The sequence below is a fragment of the Oncorhynchus masou genome, chromosome 19 (genome assembly GCF_036934945.1).
Source record: "Oncorhynchus masou masou isolate Uvic2021 chromosome 19, UVic_Omas_1.1, whole genome shotgun sequence".
Lineage (NCBI taxonomy): Eukaryota > Metazoa > Chordata > Actinopteri > Salmoniformes > Salmonidae > Oncorhynchus > Oncorhynchus masou.
This window is the reverse complement of record NC_088230.1, coordinates 22,356,251-22,375,422: the sequence shown is the minus strand read 5'-3', so window position 1 is coordinate 22,375,422 and position 19,172 is coordinate 22,356,251. Positions and strand designations below refer to the sequence as shown.

The following is a 19,172-nucleotide window of genomic DNA, read 5'->3' as shown; positions in this document are numbered from 1 at the left end:
ACAGAACAAAGCATTCAGAATGTAATTATGCTTTTGCTGTTCTTTTAATGTCATTGTCACTTAAGCTTCGCAATCTATGAAACATGATACATGGTACATATCAGACTACAGTACTTGAAATGATCAACATTGGGGTTTTACTAAGGAAACAGGCACTTCTGTTTTTTGTCCATTAAAGATGAATGTGATCCTTAACATATCAAGAATACATAGTGAAACCTAAACCAACAATTGCAGCCTCATCTTAATCGGGGTTTACGTACAGCTGTTAGTAGATTATTCCACTAAATGACGGAATGTCTTACTTCTGAACAGGAAATAGATCATTTTAACAAGTATCTACAAAAGGTCCAATCCTTTTTCTGCTCCTTGGTTAACCTTGTTAAATCTCCAGCTGCGTCGAGTCAGTGGTGTCACCTTCTGGGTTGAGTTCACACAGATAGAAGAGCGTTGACTCGCTGGCCTCTGCCTCAGTCAGGGGTTCCAAGCGGATCAGAGAGCTTCGTGGAGGCTCCTCGTCTGGCTCCAGCAGGTCTGTGGGGACCTCAGTGTTGTGCTGCAGCAGGCTGTCTCCCAGCTCGGTGGCTGTGCTGCTGTCTGCCTCTGTGGCCAAAGGGGTGCAGCCATCCAGGAAGGCCAGCAGAGGGCAGGATGTGTACTGGACCAGCTGGTTGTCTGCTGAGAAACTAGACTTGTCTCCTTTGGATAGAAGCCCTGCATTTTCTTTGGGACCACCACTCCCCTAAAGAGTGAAATGAATGAGTATTCAGAAACACACATAAAATTCAGACGAACTTGGGGTATAATCATCATGTCAATTCTGTGACAAAAGGATTCGCAACAGAAACCGTTTACTCCAAATGGGAAATGCAAAACAGTTTCTATTGGACAAATTCAGGTAGGTCCCTCCATGTTTCATTCCGTTTGGTTCTTAAACAGTTTCTGTAACAAATACATCCCAGATATTGAATTGAGTGGGTTAACCAGGTAATTCTATACAAGTGCAAAACTGTAGATTTTGTATGGAAATGTAATTAACATAAACCTCTGTGGCCTCTAAAATATCTGGATCAATGCTGAACTGCTTCCCGTACAACATAGCCTGAAAGTCTTCCAAACTGCAGTCAATGCTGTCCAAGTAGTCCATCAGCTCAACCCTGTTAAAACATTTGGATGCCAATTAACTGTAAGACGAGACAATAATGTGGCCTATATCCTTACAAATGAAAAAATGCAACGCAGTAATATGGAACATAATGTGAGAAAGCCTTCAAGTTCTTCATAAACTACAGGCCACAAACGTAAAGCTAGTCAAGTCCACTTACTTGCCGAGGAGATTGATATTCTGAGAAATAGCTCCACTCTCATTGAGGATTGAGTCCATCATCTTCATTGGATCCTCCAGGCTCAACCCTGACTGTTTGTTGAGCTGCAAGTTGCTGCTTGTGGGAAGGCTATCATATGTGCTTATGGTGGTCTCTTCTGGTTCGATTACTAAAGAGTTGGTCTGTCCTATACTGTCAGCGCTGTCTGTCTGTGACACAGTATTGCTGTTGAAGACCTCAACTATTTCTACATCCCTAAGAATGAAGGACAGGAGAAAAGGCATGAGGATGGATGATGGCAGATGGAAATATACATGAAACAATTTTTTTTATGTTGAATTACGATTGATCCAATGCTCTTGAGGGGCCCTCTGTGATCTCTGTGTCATCGTCAGTTACATCACAGATGACGACATCGTCAGTAAGATCAGCACTCTTCAAACCACTGACAGAGGGCTGGGAGAGAGTTCAAAATGTACATCTTTAGAATAGCTTACATTGAGAAAACAGACTTTTGAAGTAACAAACTCATATTATGGAAAGAATCTGCGCCGCCAAGTTTTGTTCTCACAATGCGGCATTTTCCTTGTCAGTGATCCTGCATTAATATTGTAAAAAAAATTAAAGGATCTGTTTGCTAGCATCATTAGCGTCCTGACTGATTGGATGGACACCACCATGTACACCTTACATAGGGAGGTAAACCCATTCAGACCTCTACACATACTTTGTTGTGGTCCAGAGGAGGATCATCATATATTTCATGGATGTATTTAGGCTTCTTTCCATTGCTGTTCAGTAGAATAGGCCTGTAAAATGGAGATTCAGAAATTAATTAATAATTTTTAGTAATCGATGATGTCATTCAAAGGAAGAATTGCTATACTACGAAGCCTTACCTCTTGCGTTTTAAACTCATCCGGTTCTTCTGTACCAATGTGACGATGAATTGTATTAACTGCAATGAATAAAGATAATTATTATCAAAGTTAGACAACTATTATACCCTAAAGGACAATTGTTAAGCATTTTTAATTGTTTCCAATTAAATTTCTACTGAATATGGAAACTCATTCTTGGTGCAGAATGTTTTGCTGCACCTTCTTAATGATTTGCTGCTGTTGGGAGTGCTTCTGTCTCAGGTCTGATATTTCCCTCCATAGACCTTCCTTATCTCTGTAAACATAAATGTAAGCATGAGCATAGAACTCTCTCCAAACCAACACATCAATACTACTTTTGAACCTCCATTTGATAGCCATGGCATGGTAGTTTGCTTACCTTTTCAGTGTGTTGAGTCTGGAATCAATGCTTTCTTGTTTTCCGTGAACATTCTGAACACTGGCCAAAATATTGGACAGGTCTTCCTGTCTGATCTTCGTATCATTTGGTCTTGCATTGGAAACCTGAAAAAAAGATGCCCTTATTCAGTTTGACGTACTTACTGATATATGTGATTTATTTGTTTACCATTATGTTTGTTTCCATGAGGTCTTACCTAGGGCTGTTGCGGTGACCGTATTACCAACACACCGGCGGTCACAAGTCAAGAAGGCAGTCAAATTCCACATGACCTTTTTAGTCACGGCAATTAGGCTTCTCTAAGCTCTGATGCTGCTGCTAGTCATTAGTAGCTTACCAAACTTGCTAACTGGCTGGTACTCAGCATGCTATTGTCCCTCTAATCACTATAACATCAATGAAAATGTTTTTGAAAATCTAATCAAACACTTCATGAGAACCCATCAGCTCATTTGTTTAGACTATGCGGGAGAAAACAGAGTGATGGCCGTTAATAAAAAGAGGAGGATCCCATCAGCCTTCTATAGGCTTGCCCTACTATATTTTTTCTCAACTTCCCTAATACTAAGCACATTGTTTATATTTACAACAGGAGTAGAGCCTACCTGGCTGGCATGAAAATAAACCACAGGGAAAAGTCCTCTATTTGCTATTTAATTGCACAGATTGCGTATTTTTCCCTACTGCCCCTGTTTCGATACAGGTGCATGATAATGGTCCATTCTAAATCAAAACAAATGTCACACAGTACCAGTCAAAAGTTTGGACACACCTACTCATTCAAGGGTTAATCTTTATTTTTTTACTATTTTCTACATTGAAGAATAATAGTGAAGACATCAAAACTATGGAATCATGTTGAACCAAAAAAAGTGTTAAACAAAGCAAAATATATTTTATATACTTGAGATTCTTCAAAGTAGCCACCCTTTGCCTTGACAGGTTTGCACCCTCTTGGCATTCTCTCAACCAGCTTCATGAGGTATTCACCTGGAGTGCAATTCAACTAACAGGTGTGCCTTAATCAGTTGTGTTGTGAAGATAGCCCTATTTTGTAAAATACCAAGTCCATATTATGGCAAGAACAGCTCAAACAAGCAAAGATAAATGACAGTCCATCATTACTTTAAGGCATGAAGGTCAGTCAATATGGAACATTTCGATAACTTTGAAAGTTTTCAAGTGCAGTCGCAAAAACCATCAAGCGCTATGATGAAACTGGCTCTCATGAGGACCGCCACAGGAACGGAAGACCCAGAGTTACCTCTGCTCCAGAGAATAAGTTAATTAGCGTTACCAGCCTCAGAAATTGCAACCCAAATAAATGCTCAGTTCAATGAACAGACACATCAACAACTGTTCAGAGGAGACTGTGTGAATCAGGCCTTCATGGTCGAATTTCTGCAAAGAAACCACTACTAAAGGACACCAATAATAGGAAGAAACTTGCTTGGGCCAAGAAACACAATCAATGGACATTAGACCTGTGGAAATTTTTCCTTTGGTCTTAAGTCTAAATTGGAGATTTTTGGTTTCAACTGCCATGTCTTCGTGAGACACGGTGGGGGTGAATGGATGATCTCTGCATGTGTATTTCCCACCTTGAGGCATGGAGGAAGAGGTGTTATGGTGTGGGGGTGCTTGGCTGGTGACACTGTGATTTATATAGAATTCAAGCACACTTAACCAGTATGGCTACCACAGCATTCTTCAGCGATATAACATTGCATCTGGTTTGGCCTTAGTGGGCCTATTATTTGTTTTTCAACAGTACAATAACCCAACACACCTCCAGGCTGTGTAAGGGCTATTTGACCAAGAAGGAGAGTGATGGAATGCTGCATCAGATGACCTGGCCTCCACAATCCCCCGACCTCAACCAAATTGAGATGGTTTGGGATGAGTCGGACCGCAGAGCGAAGTAAAATGCATGTTCAGCATATGTGGGAATGCCTTCAAGACTTAGAAAAGCATTCCAGGTGAAGCTGGTTGAGAGAATACCCAAAGTGTGCAAAGCTGTCATCAAGGCAAAGGGTGGCTACTTGATGAATCTCAAATATAAAATATATTTAGATTTGTTTAACACCTTTTTGGTTACTACATATGTTATTTCATAGTTTTGATATCATTATTATTGTACAATGTAGAAAATAGTACAAATAAAGAAAAACCCTTGAATGAGTAGGTGTTCTAAAACTTTTGACTGGTAGTGTAGGAGTACCTATTCCTTTGTTAACCGCTCAACACAAAATAGCTTCATGTGCGCACTCCCTCAAATAATTTGTTGAAAATATTTATATTTTATTTAGCTTTGTTCAATTGTATTCTTCATACTATAAAATAATGCGAAGGAATTATAAGTAAATCTTGTCTGCTAAATGAACTTGTGTAGCCCACAGCCATTTGGCATAGCCACATCTGGATCTAACATAAGGAAAACTCAGATTATGCTATTCTTTCCTTCTGAAATAGACTACATTTTCTTTGGACATGTCTAAAATAAATAATGGATTTATTGTGAAGGTGTAGGCTATATTACATGGATTTATTAGACTTTTAAAAATGGCTTGTAAGACTATGTGTGGAGATGTTAAATGTGTTTATGTTAATTAAATGGTCAATTACCGTGAGCCCGACAGTTATTTGCTTGACAATCAGTGGCTGTCAAACCTCCACAGCCCTAGTCTTACCTTTCTTTTGATGTTTTCCAGCAAGTCATCCTGACCATGTTTAAAGTAATGATGCTGAAATTCAACTGGTCCATCCCTCTCTTGCTTTACTATGCCTGTGTCGATGTGCATCACTTTGCGAAATCCATCTGCAAATTGACCACCCATTAGACTGCTGCACAAGAGGTATTCCACTAAAACAGCAGAGCCGCTATGTTTATAGAAGCGCTTACTTACACATATTCAGCTGTCTGACAAAGCTGGCCATGTTGTTGTGCTTGAAGAACTTGGGAAGGATATCCTTGGAAAATCGCTGTTCATCCATGACAAGGAAACTGTTACCTTCCTAAATAAATATGTATATATTAGGAGACTAGAATGTCTACAACTACTTCCAATCAATTACATTTATGTGTGTTACATTTCAGGACCTAAATAGCGCATGGGTATTCTTGCTTAATTTTTATCAAGGAATGCTTATTTATGTGCTCTTTTGTTAGCTAGCCAATTTTATTGATATGCTATTGTAAGAAGCTAGCCAATTTACAAACAAATCATTCAAAATAACGTGCTAGCTTTAGTCAGCAGGGACAATAATAACAAAAGAATATCAGTAACAAAACAAAACGATGCTTCTTGAATCCTACAATCGACACATGCATCTAGGACCAGGCAGACATAGCTACTATAACTGGCTAACTCGTTTCACACCATGCAGAGTCAAGTGCTAGCGCTACCTAGCTCTGCCAGGCTGGCACGCTCAGTGGGGCAATTTAATTTACCTGACTCCAACAAATAAATTCATTTGTGTCAGAATCTTCCACAAGAGTCCAAAGCTTGGTGAGAAAGGCTGGTACATTTGAATTTTGTTTCATTTTGCAAACTGAAGATGGAAAGATGCCTTTTGGTGATGAAAGAAGCAAGTCGCTGAGAAGAAGAAAACAAGCGTCCTAAGCATGCATACGACTTCCTGTTTGAAGAGCAGCAGCTGATTGGTTGAATGTTGACTTGCATTACGTTTCACATGTGTAACACGGAGAATAATGCATAGATCATTATACGTTTGCAAATTATTGCTGAAATGTTTTGTTTTTCTGTGACATGCATTAAAGTAACTGACCAGATTTCTATTAAATATTACCTTTAATGAATTGCAATATGAGTTAAATCGTTTTCCTTCCAAAAAAAGGTAATTAAGTATTGGTGAAATGTTGTAGTTTTTCTGACATGATTTAAAGATACACTCAGCAATATAATATAGATGCAGAAACTTAACAGCACAGTGGGTCACTTTCTGTAACAACTAAGAGCGTTGAACCGCGAGGCTCAACTTCTCTGGCTTTTTGGTGCCTGCATGATATGAACCCAAGCACATGGACTTGTGTGTGACTTTGTGAGAGAGAACTCTTGTATCTTCTCAATATCTAAGGTGGTACTACCTGCATTGTCAATTTGCTGAGTCTACCTATAGGAGGTCATACAATAAGTTTTGTAGTGATTCCTATGTTGTTGATGTTAAGAATGTTTGTTGGTCTGTGGTGCGTAATGAGGAGCATCCAGATGCTGCACTTGACACATTTATGAAATTGCTTATTCCAGTTACTAATAAGCATGCATCCATTAAGAAAAGGACTGTAAAAACTGTTAAATCCCCGTAGATTGACGAGGAATTGAAAAATTGTATGGTTGAGAGCTATGAGGCAAACGGAGTGGCAAATAAGTCTGCCCAACCGATTGGAAAGTGTACTGCAAATTAAGAAATCACATGACTAAGGTTGATAAAAATAATAAACTATACTATGAAACAAAGATACATTATATAAAGAATGATAGTAAAAACCTTTGGAGCAGCTTAAATTAAATGTTGGGCAAAAGGCTAACTCAGCTCCATCATTCATTGAATCAGCTCATTCATCACAAAACCCACTGATATTACTTTAATGATTTTTTCATTGGCAATATCAGCAAACTTAGGCAGGACATGCCAGCAACAAACACTGACATTACACATCCAAGTATAACTGATAAAATTATGAAAGACAATAATTATCATTTTGAATTTTGTAAAGTGAGTGTGTAAGATGGAAAATTTGATGGAAAATTACTGAGGATAATAACGGCCAATATTGCCACCTCTATTTGCCATATATTCAGTCTAAGCCTACAAGAAAGTGTGAACCCTCAGGCCTTGAGAGAAGCAAAAGTAATTCCACTACCTAAAAATAGTAAAGCCCCCGTTACTGGCTCAAATAGCCGACAAACCAGCCTGTTACCAACCCTTAGTAAACTTTTGGCCAGATACAATACTATTTTACTGTAAACAAATTGACAACTTTCAGCACACATGGAGAAGGACATTCAACAAGCATGGCACTTACACAAATGACTGATGATTGGCTGAGAGAAATTGATGATAAAAAGTTTTGTTAGACATCTGTTTGGCTTTTAACATTATCAATCATAGTCTGCCGATGGAAAAACATATGTGTTTTTACTTCACATGCCATGCTATATTGTGGATAAAGTGTTACCTGTCTAACAGAATACAGAGGGTGTTCTAAGGAACCATCCCCTTTTTTTAAATGTTCACTTAAAATGACATACCCAAATTGAACTGCCTGTAGCTCAGGCCCTGAAGCAAGGATATGCATATTATTGGTACCATTTGAAAGGAAACACTATAAAGTTTGTGGAAATGTGAAAGGAATGTAGGAAAATACAACACTGGTAAAATAATATACAAAGAAAAAAAATCAACCGTTCTTTTGTATTTTGTTTTGTACCATCATCTTTGAAATGCAAGAGAAAGGCCATAATGTATTAATCCAGCCAGGTGCAAATTAGATTTTGGCCACTAGATGGCAGCTGTGTATGTGCAACGCTTTAGACTGATCCAATGAACCATTGCATTTCTGTTCAAACGTTGTGGCAAGACTGCCCAAATGTGCCTAATTTGTTTATTAATAACTTTTCATGTTCAAAATGGTGCACTCTCCTCAATAGCATGATATTATTTCACTGTAATATCTCATGTAAATTGGACAGTGCAATTAGATAAAAAATTATTTAAGCTTTCTGCCAATATCAGATATGTCTATGTCAGATATGATATGTCTATGTCTCCTTTACGTGATAGTAGAGGAGTGGCCTGAGGGAACACACTTAATGTGTTGTGAAAATTGTTATGAAATGTAATGTAATGTAATATTTTCAATTGTATTAACTGCCTTAATGTTGCTGGACCCCAGGAAGAGTAACTGCTGCATTGGTAGCAGCTAATGGGGAACCTTAATAAATACAAATACCTTTGAAGTGGCAGACCAGTTTTTACAGATTTCTACGAAATATGACCTTTAATTAATTACAATATGAGTAAAATAGATTTCCTTCCAAAAAAATGTAAATAAGTGTTTAAAAGCAACTTTTCTGTGTTGGCAAACCCGAACAACAGAATGGTGTGGGTGTTTACCGTTCATAAAAAATATTAATGCTAGTAGACCACTGATTGGCCAGCTCATCCTCCTCAGGAGGATGACATCATCCTCTATCAGGAAATATCTGTTTGAGTTAAATGTTTGAGGTGGGGTACTTGAAATATTTTTTCTCCAATTTATGCTTTTGCCACAAATACAAGTATAGGATGAGTCAACAACATTATTTGGGTATGAGTTAAGAGAAAATGTACTTTTAAAAGTGAGATTTTCACTGAACAGTTATTTTAAGGTAACTGGAAATGTTCTCACACAGATATTGACAGCCTTTCAATTGACGCTCTTGAATTCAGCTGGCATGGAAGGATGCTCATAACACCCCCTACAACCGAATTTTGTTTACATTAGATTGATGAGTCATGCTATGTCTTGCCACTAGGTGTCAGGCTTAGATCATGTAGTATGTAACAACAGATATTTCTCCAATTTCTGCTCCTATAAATTCTGCTCTTGGCACTTTTCTTCTAATGTAAATATTTGTTTGTTTTCATTACAATATGCTTTTTTCAGCTCTATTGCCTGCATAAAGGTCTAACACACATAAAAGCATAGCAATTATCAAAGTGAAATTAAGAATAAATAGTCAATTGTTCTTGATCATTCATTCAATTTCTGGAGTATCTGGAATAAATATTTGCAATGTTAAGGACAAAATGTCCTGAAAAAAACGGAGAGAAAAAACATCTATTTACTATTATAGTCATCTCAGTGGAAAAAGCCATAAAGGGGAGTTCAGGGGTTAAGTAAAACCATTTCCCTCAGCAGTTTGAGAGAGCCACTGTTGACTACCTACCTGCTAGAGTGCAGCTAAAGTACAGCAGAAACAATGTGTCGGGGTTGGTTGGCCAAAACTGCCTGCTTTGTGAACCAGATAGGCAAGGACATAACTTATTCCCAATAGAGGGCATTTCTTATTTGCCATAAAAAGTATAATTCAATAAGTATCACCAATCATTTGATTGGTGTTTATTGCATTCTTCAGAGGGATTAATGCAAATGTTTAAGAATTCCTAAATGCTGCACATGAACAAAATGTAATGCTATTGTACTGTATTTATCTCACACACATAAACATAATTTCAGTGCTTTTTTCCATGTGTGGCTTAAAAACATAGGCTAGCACACTACACAGAGAGGGGGACAATTTGCAGAAAGATCTATGTTGCCAACAGCGCATGCCTCTTCTAACATTCAGACATCATAACAAAATGAGGTTGACAAGTGCACAGCTAATTGGGACAGACGGTAATATTACATCAAAAGACGTCATGAAGTCCTTTTAAATGGCAGTAATTAGGACATTCTTTGATTCTGAGACAGAGAGATTATAGGAAAGGCAAAATCACAGCACATTAAAGAAAGACAGGTGATATTCTGCCTTTCATTGTATAAGTACAGGGAGGTAAGTTCAGTGCCATATGTACAATTGTCCTGGATAAAAGTAAAATACTGCTCGACCCTTGAACATTAGTATATTTAGACAGTATGGTGCTGAAGTATGTACGTTGCTTCTTATTATATTTGACAATATCCCTGCCATGGCTGAAAAACTTCCATTGTTGAAAATAATGCTGGAGAATAGGCATAGCGCCAGCAAATAGAGTGCTTATGGGGAATTACAGTATGTCTCACTTGGTGGCAGGCAGCATTGTTAAACGGCTAATTCAGAAGATTAAATTGGCTTAACTTTTGCGTTTGGTGAAAGGTTATGACACTATTCCCATCTGACTTGTAAGGTGTTAATGTCATAGGAAAATATTGATACAGTGTTCCAAAAGGAATTGGCTACATGACTTGACCTATACTTGTCGTATTATCTACTTTTATTCAGGCCTGTGTTTGTATGCAACCATGAGGAGGACCAAAGCACTGTTAGGTTAAAGTTTTACCAATGCATTCCTTAATCATGCCCATTCCCTGGACCAGGCTCAGGGTGTTCAGGTAGTGGTTGTGAAGCTGCATACTCACTCTCCCTCTTTTTGCAGCAAAGTTGGAACAAAAATGTTGGAATGAATTTACATTTTCCATTGGATGTAGAACTTGGACCCTCATTTTACAGTTGTTGTTGTTCTCTCTCATTATTTGATTAATCTTGAAGTCTAACAGAACAGAAAAGAACCAAAGAAAAATATATTAGTCCAGATCTCAGCAGATTTATTTTTTACTTAATTAATAAATACGTTTGGAGTTTGCCATGAACTGATGGTATTAGACTTCCTTTAGACTGCCAAGGGAGAAGTTTTACTGCTGTTTCAAACATCTTTGATTAAGTGTAACCAAATGGGAATGCCTCTGCATATTAATTGATGCTGCATATTCCACCACACAAATTGAAATAAAATGATCTCACCAAAGTAGTTATTTTTAAGAGCAATGTGCAACAATAAAACACACCTTCTCAGTTGGATGTTAGAGACAAATGTTCAAACTCATTTCTTTGCTTTGAGGAAGTTCTTAGTAAAAAGGTCATTGCATCCATTTATTTTCTTTTAGCTCAGTGAGACTTGGAAATGAAATGACTACTTACAAGCCAGAATCCATAAAAGATATGTTTACACGTTTCACATTAGTGTTAGGTCCTGGGTTGAGAATAAATGGGTTGCAGCATGGTATCAATATCCAAGAGCAGAGAGGACATTTAGGCCAATAGCGCTGGGATGGAGGCCTTGTATTATGTTAATTGGTTTTAACTTTGTCTTCAGATTGATGACATACTGTATAGGCCTGGTAAAACTATTGACAGAATTCAGAAAGCTGACCAAAGTCTTTACTTACCCATCAGCTTGCGTAGATCTCTCTCATTTTCTTAAAGGAACAATGATGGTATTGGGAATACATGGATGGCTTTATTCTAATGAAATCTAAAATCTTTGATTAAGTAGTTTGTCCAAAGGTAGATTCAAAGTGGGACCCTAGGCACATCCCTACCCTAAACTCTAACCCTAAACTTAACCCCCATACCCTTACCCTAGGTTTAGCCACAACCTTAACCATAACCCCTTTACCTTAACCATTTTACATTTCAACTTCAATTGACTGATGTCAGCGTTAGATGTCCCAAGGATTCCACTTAGACTTTTCCTTGTCCAAATGGTCTTATGTCCCTTTTTGCCTCCAGCTTCCATCAGCTGATGGGAATGACGTACACTCGATCACTTGAAACTTAAAAAAGAAAGAAGAAAAAATAACCTGTACATTTCCCACTCGGGTGGATGTTGTGCTTTGCGACAGTACACTTTAGCTAGTTAGCTAATATTGATTTGCTACTGCATTTTGGTGTCTGTTTACTTTACAGGTGACATGCCTGATGAGATATTTTATCAACAGAGAATTTGATAGCTACTGATGTTAATTTCAGTCAAATTAAACTACTGCGGACCAGAGCTAGCTAGCAAAAGTCACATTTTCTAAGAAATAATCTCTCGTCGACTCGGGCAATGTTCTGGTCTTACTATATATTTTACGATGTTGGCCTGCTATTGGTTGAAGCACTTCTGACACCATGTTATGATCGATCGTAAGATATGACCAATACAGGGACACTACACAGAAGAGCCAAAGAGAGCAAATGGCTTAGCTTCAAAATGTTAGTAATCAATTTAATCATTCATGAAAATGATATGGAAGCTCAGACTGTAACCCTAGTTTTTGATTAAAAAAAAAGGCCCTTCCCAGCCCTAACCAAATGTAAGATGTCGGAGTCCATAGAACTTGGGTTGGGTAACAGAGCTTAACTAGGGCAGACCAGAGCTACTGCAGACCAGAGCTAGCTAGTAGCTATAACATGGATCAGAGCTAGTTAGTGCAGACTAGAGCTGGGACAATACTAGTGTGGACCAGAGCTGGCTAGATACTATGTACACCCTGGATCAGAGCTGGACCAGAACTAGTGTGGACCAGAGCTAGCTAGCTACTAACTACTCCCTGGACCAAAGCTATTTATTGCGGACTAGAGCCAGACTAGAGCTTTGAGCGTAGCTAGTAGCTAGTCATTGTTTCCTATTGAAGCCTATTGAGCTTTTATGCAAATGCTAAATGGTTATAGTTCAAAAAGCAAAATAGTATCAACAATCTTTTGTCAAGCAATCTAATTTGAGTCAGTTTGAACATGTCAACGTTGGTTTGGTGTTTTTAGCTTTAACAGTTCAAGAGCAGTGGCGAATCCAAATGATTCCCATTGAAGCCTATGGATCTTTTATACAAATTTTAAATTATTATATTTACTATTAATGGTATCAAAAAAACAGTATACGAGCAACCAATTTCAGACCAGTCTGTGCCTTTTAGAGTTTGAATAGTGGTTCAAGCTTAAACCGTTTGAAATAGTTCTTCTTCTTCTTCTGTGAGGTTTAACGGTGGTTGGCATCCAATATGTTGCATTACCGCTCCCAACTGAACTATAGTATACAGTATATCACTCATTGGCCTATCCCTCTGTTCTGGCACAGATCTACTATTCACAGGGATTCTCTCAGAATCGTTGACCCTTGATCCTGCTCTCCTTTCTTCACTGCCTCAACATACAACCCCTTCCGCACTACTCTGACCCTGGCCACCTCAACCTGCCTCTCCCGCACCCTGACACGTCCGATCCTCAGAAAAATGAGCACCCCTGCAGTTGCACACACAACTTCTACACATTACTCTGTCCCATGTCCTCATGCACACTTCCCACATATTGGAAACTCCCTCCTACACACTCCTGCGACATGCCCATAAATGTGACACTTATAACACCACAGTGGATTGGGCACAAAAGCTCTAACAGTATAACTCATATATCCTAACATTACTTTGTCAGGTAAAGACTCTAAATCAAAGTTCAAAAGAACAGAGAGCATAACCTCTGTTTCACCACAATCTCTGCCAGGTCTATGTCGCACCAAACGGTGAGCGTCACAAGCACCAGGAATCTTCGACTTCAATTGCTCCACCTCCACACTTAATGCTACACCAGAAATCATTCCCTTCAATGGTGTCCTGTACCTAAGTGCAAAGCGAGATACAGGCCTGCTCCCTCTGATCTGAAGAAACACAAGCAAACATCACAAGTCCACTTTGGGTTACCTTCAACAACTCAACAGCACCCACCATCTTTTCCACCCAACCTGAATCCACCCATTGATCAGCCAAAAGGCCTAGCTCCACCACTTCAAAAATCTCACTCCCATTGGATCAAACTTTTCTTTATAATAACCATTTCCATCAATACAATGCTCGGGCTCCGAGTCCCTCACAACACCTTCTACCCCTTCCATTTCATCTCCAGAACTCGAACTGGCATCCAAATTACTCTGTTTGAACTTGACACCAATCTTCCTCGACATACCCTCTCCCTTGTTATTGCTAGCTTCAACAGATTCAAATCCTCTGCCTCCCTCAGTCTTTTCAACCTCCTCTATCATTCCCTCAAATCCTCCTCCATTAACCAATTCCCAGACTCTTTCTGAAAATATTCATCTTTTACAAGACAAAATCCATTTTTATCCTTCTTGAGAGACATGCTTAGCCCTGTACACACACCAATCTACCACAAGAAATTCTGAACCTACTGTTGAAAATAGTAGCAACCAGAATTGGAATGGAATGCATTGGGATTTATGCAAATATGGTGTAGTGTGAAAAGTACAAGTTGCATCAAAACATCCTTTTTTTCTCAAGTAACCCGAAGACAGTCTGCCTGCACGTTCTAACATTGTTTTGGTGTTGGCTCCTTTACGGTTTTGGTCCTAAAGGTGGCAGTGAAAGGCTGAGTCACTGGCTTAATAGGGCTCTTTCATACCGTCCCTAGGAGGGGTGCGTCACTTGAGTGGGTTGAGTCACTGATGTGATCTTCCTGTCTGGGTTGGCGCTCCCCCTTGGGTTGTGCCGTGTTGGCGGAGATCTTTGTGGGCTATACTCTATACTCGGCCTTGTCTCAGGATGTTAAGTTGGTGGTTGAAGATATCCCTCTAGTGGTGTGGGGGCTGTTCTTCGGCAAAGTGGGTGGGGTTATATCCTTCCTGTTTTGCCCTGTCCGAGCGTGTCATCGGATGGGGCCACAGTGTCTCCTGACCCCTCCTGTCTTAGCCTCCAATATTTATGCTGCAGTAGTTTATGTGTCGAGGGGCTAGGGTCAGTTTGTTATATCTGGAGTACTTCTCATGTCCTATCCGGTGTCCTGTGTGAATTTAAGTATGCTCTCTCTAATTCTCTCTTTCTCTCTTTCTTTCTCTCTCTCTCGGGGGACCTGAACCCTAGGACCATGCCTCAGGACTACCTGACATGATGACTCCATGCTGTCCCCAGTCCACCTGGCCGTGTTGCTGCTCCCGTTTCAGCTGTTCTGCCTGTGATTATTATTAATTGACCATGCTGGTCATTTATGAACATTTGAACATCTTGGCCATGTTCTGTTGTAATCTCCACCCGGCACAGCCAGAAGAGGACTGGCCACCCCACACAGTGGTGGACTGGGACCTAGGTTTATTCCTAGCCACCGTGCTTCAACACCTGCATTGCTTGCTGTTTGGGGTTTTAGGCTGGGTTTCTGTACAGCACTTTGAGATATCAGCTGATGTACGAAGGGCTATATAAATCAATTTGATTTGATTTGAAAGGCAAATAATAATAAGTGTAAACAATTTCTAAAGTTGTGCTTGGCTTTCAGCAAGCACACCTAACTAGCGCTGGCTAGCTAGCTAACTAGTTAGCTAAACAGTGTAACTTCCAGCATCCTTCGCTAGTCTATTGGTCAATTTCGCGCCCATCTCATTTTCTCATTTGACATACATTTTTGTTTAGCTAGCTAGCTAACACCTTTCATACAAACAATTCTAGCTTGTCTTTTTACTTGCAGATGGAGGAATGAACTGCCTTTTGTGGCCTCCCAAAGTGCATCAACCAACCTGCATTGATAGGCCAGTGATTGGTCACACTAACCCGTAGTTGACCAACCAAGTAGGTAGCTGGATGCACTTTCAACTCTCTCTGGTGCATCCCAGATCCCAATAATCTCTCCATCTTCCTGAAGTGTGCACTTGCTCACTACACTACTTACTCCCCACAAAATTAAACGCATTGGATTGGTGTTGGCATGGGCTACAGGGGGTTTAAATATATCGCTATTTTCCTTTCAAATCTGGGGAGAAATCTGTTTTTCTTGCTCCCCCCCTCTCTCTCTGCCTGACCAGCTGTTTCTCATGGCTACAGTTTTTTGTACAAATGGCCTATCTCTCCTTTCTTTACATTAACCTTTGCTACCTACACAAGTAGCTAATAGGCCATTTGACTGTAAAATGTGAGTGTGTATGTATATTTGTTAATGTGATGTAGAAATGTCTTTATAGCTATATAAATTGGATGGACATTTGTTTGTATGTGTCTCTACCTTGGGAAGTCCGGTTTGCTCCTAGCCGCCTAACATGAGCCCACAGTGCTACTTATTTACCAACCATTGTCTGTGCCTGTTTTGCGATGCTTTTTCCCCAGGAAAACATTACATGCAATTGTTAGATGCCCCCCCCCCCCATCCATGTTTGGTTTTGATCTGGAGGGGTAGGTAGCATCCAACAATTTGATTTAATAGTTTCTTGTGAAACTGTGATGTAAGATCTGTCTGCCGACTATGGATAGCCTATACATTCCGATGTGGAACATGGGCTGCTGCTACATAGGTACAGTCATTTGATCGTGAGTTATCTGGAACGCGTTCTCTATGGAATGCAATTAGACCTTGTCTTTTTAGTAAATTAAATAATTCATAAAGAGGTCTAATTTCGGGCTCCAAGACCACTCAATCATCACTGACAACCCCATTGTGTCCACCTCCCAGACTGTGAAGAACCTCAGTGGGACCTTGGAAGACACCTTGTTGTGGAATTCAAAGCCGAAACGATGTTGCTACAATGCATAGACTACTACTGCTGCAAATCACACTGATTCACATGGAAGTTCTACCTGGATATTTGTTTTGATTTATATGTCTCAGGCTCTGCACTCTCTTTGTTGGCATCATGTACCTTGCTTTCTGTGAGTAGTCTCAAAAACCTGACCCTAGGCAACGCAGTGACTGGGGTCTGGTTTCAATGATAGGCTCTTTTGGCACATTGAAATTACGTCACTGTGTGCGTCACTACTTTATCCGCTTGAATAAAATACAAAATAGTAGCTAGCAAGATGGAGCTCACAGAGGTTATTTTTAATGTGTGCTTTTTGCAAGTGGCTAGTTTGCATCAACTACCTTCACTAAAACCACTGCAAAGGTTTTGCCTGCAAACTTTGGTTTTAAATCGGACATTCTGGCATGTCTGCCACGTGGCAGTGACATAGTTCCTCTAATCCAAAAGAGTACATCATTGAAACCAGTCACTGTGTTGCCTAGGGTCGGGTTTTTGAGACTATGCTGTGAGCCAGTCATAATTAGCACACTAACTGTTTGCAGATGGTAAGTCTCACACATTGTTTGACTCACAAACGTGAGTTCTTCTAATCATGTGGTTTTATAAAGGACAAAACATAAAACTGGTTATTTTATTGTATCAAACGTTATCCTTTCTCTCAATTTATTTGCTGCAGGAATAGACAGATACAAATCCAGATTAGCATTTGTTTTTTGTATTCAGGTTATAGATTGTTGATTCAGGGTTTCTACTCTCACCATCTGCGTAAGGTGACATCATTTTATGTACAATGACATCACTTTATAATAACGATATCAAACCTTTGTAGAAAACACCTGATTCCTACATAAAATCATTAGCAAAGCAGCAGAGCAGGGATCAAAACAGCATGGGCACATATGGCTTTGTTCTAACGAGACAGATATAGTTCATTACCTAACTAACACCTTCACATCTTTGGGGTTAGCTCCAAATCCTTCCAGTTGCATGATATACATGTCTGAAAATCCTGCTCACTCTTCAACTTGTTGCACTTTCTCACCAATTTTTTCCTTTTCGATAAATTAAATAAAGCAATTTGGCCTGCATGCAGCCTGCTTTATCCCAGTGCGAGACCTGCATTCCTGCATGCCAAGACTAATAAAAGTAAATAAATATATAAACGAAGCCTCCAAACTTTCAGAACCACCTGGCACACATGTTTATATGCTACGGTATTAACATTTTCTTGTACTTTATGGCTCAGAAAACACTTACAGCGGTGTCACAAGGCCATGGGGACACACAGCTCAGCCCCATTAGGCATTTATACATGACCCAGGAGTGAACTACAACGTGAGGAGAGGAGATGGATCACTGGAGGGTAACCAAGATTTGTCCTGGCACAGTCAAGGTGATTAGGACAAACCTTTTTTTCTGATGGTTGTATGATCTTGAAGAGTGTAGAAAGATAGACAGCAGTTTTCTCTGTACATGACAGTGGAAGGGGAGGACCATCCATCTCAGGGAAATTTCATAAAAATAAATATTGTGAAACATTAAAGAAGTTATCCTTTTTAGATATACTATACTAAATATATTCATATGTCACCAAATAATTGGTTAAAATACACTGTTTTGCAATGAAGATAACTTTCATCCTCCTCAGGCTACATTGACTTCAATACAAAACCTATAAGGCTGGTAGGCCTCACTCCCTTCCATGGACATACAGTACATGGTAATTATGATCACCTCCGGAGGACGTCCTCCAACCACTCAAAGCTTTTGTAGTATGAACTGACATGTTGTCCGTCCAATCATAGATGTAGGATCAGAGAACTAACCCAGTGTGTTGTATTGGGATTGTGCCACAGAGCATTATGGGGGGTGTAATGTGTTGAGAAGCTTGGTGACATTGTTGGATAAAGATTAAGAGTGAAGAGTGGCAGTTGAGCATTTTTGGGATATTATTCAATTCAAATTACAGGAGACGGAGGAGGTATATTACACATTGTTTCTTGGGTTTAGAACTTTTTTATTTTCAAAAATGTTGTCCAGTTAGTGCTATTTATTTAAATTTGCCTTGCTAACTTCAGTAGCTAGCTAGCTACCAGCAGTTTTCTCTGCCAAAATGGTAGAATGGCCAACGCTACCAAAATGCTGTGGACTTTTTGTTGAAGAACCCCTTTCATTCTCTGGGGTACATGGAAGGTGCGAATTAACTTCTGCCTGAGATCAGTTTCATGAAGAAGGATGAAAAGTTGAGGGCGTTCAATACCAACTGGTATCAAATGTATAGCTCAGTAATAGACTGAGGTAAAGTTGGTTTAATATTCACACATTCAGACATTCAACAGACAATCAACAAAGCCAATTACAAATGTATAAATCAATAACTAATTCACCGTTTGTCACAGAAAAATCTAACCAGGTATGATATATTCTTTAAATGTCTAGCATACTTTTACAACCTTTGCTTTGAGTAAACATTCCAGTTATGATTTGACAGAAATACATCAAATC

The 19,172-nt window shown here is 39.3% G+C and overlaps 1 protein-coding gene across 2 annotated transcripts; it reads right to left on the bottom strand.

The window, feature by feature from the left end:
- Positions 1 to 22: 22 nt before the first annotated feature.
- On the bottom strand, positions 23 to 6,266 carry LOC135506009 (heat shock factor protein 2-like). 2 transcript variants are annotated; one of them, XM_064925336.1, is made up of 11 exons: positions 6,079 to 6,266; positions 5,534 to 5,642; positions 5,318 to 5,445; positions 2,607 to 2,731; positions 2,426 to 2,501; positions 2,225 to 2,283; positions 2,053 to 2,134; positions 1,669 to 1,781; positions 1,326 to 1,580; positions 1,046 to 1,157; positions 23 to 742 (listed from the first exon to the last, which is right to left on the bottom strand). In XM_064925336.1, the coding sequence occupies exons 1-11, from the start codon at positions 6,169 to 6,171 to the stop codon at positions 383 to 385; spliced, it is 1,512 nt and encodes a 503-aa protein (XP_064781408.1). In that variant the 5' UTR covers positions 6,172 to 6,266; the 3' UTR covers positions 23 to 382. The 2 variants fall into 2 exon arrangements, with proteins under 2 accessions (XP_064781408.1, XP_064781409.1); XM_064925337.1 differs by having other exon boundaries at positions 1,095 to 1,157.
- Positions 6,267 to 19,172: the final 12,906 nt, after the last annotated feature.

Excerpts from the sequence above, each read along its gene's own strand:
- LOC135506009 (XM_064925336.1), bottom strand. The coding sequence starts at position 6,171 with ATGAAACAAAATTCAAATGTACCAGCCTTTCTCACCAAGCTTTGGACT. Across the intron at positions 2,732-5,317 it reads TGGAAAACATCAAAAGAAAG|GTTTCCAATGCAAGACCAAA; the intron begins GTAAGACTAGGG and ends TCTTTTTTTCAG. Across the intron at positions 743-1,045 it reads ATATTTTAGAGGCCACAGAG|GGGAGTGGTGGTCCCAAAGA; the intron begins GTTTATGTTAAT and ends TTCACTCTTTAG.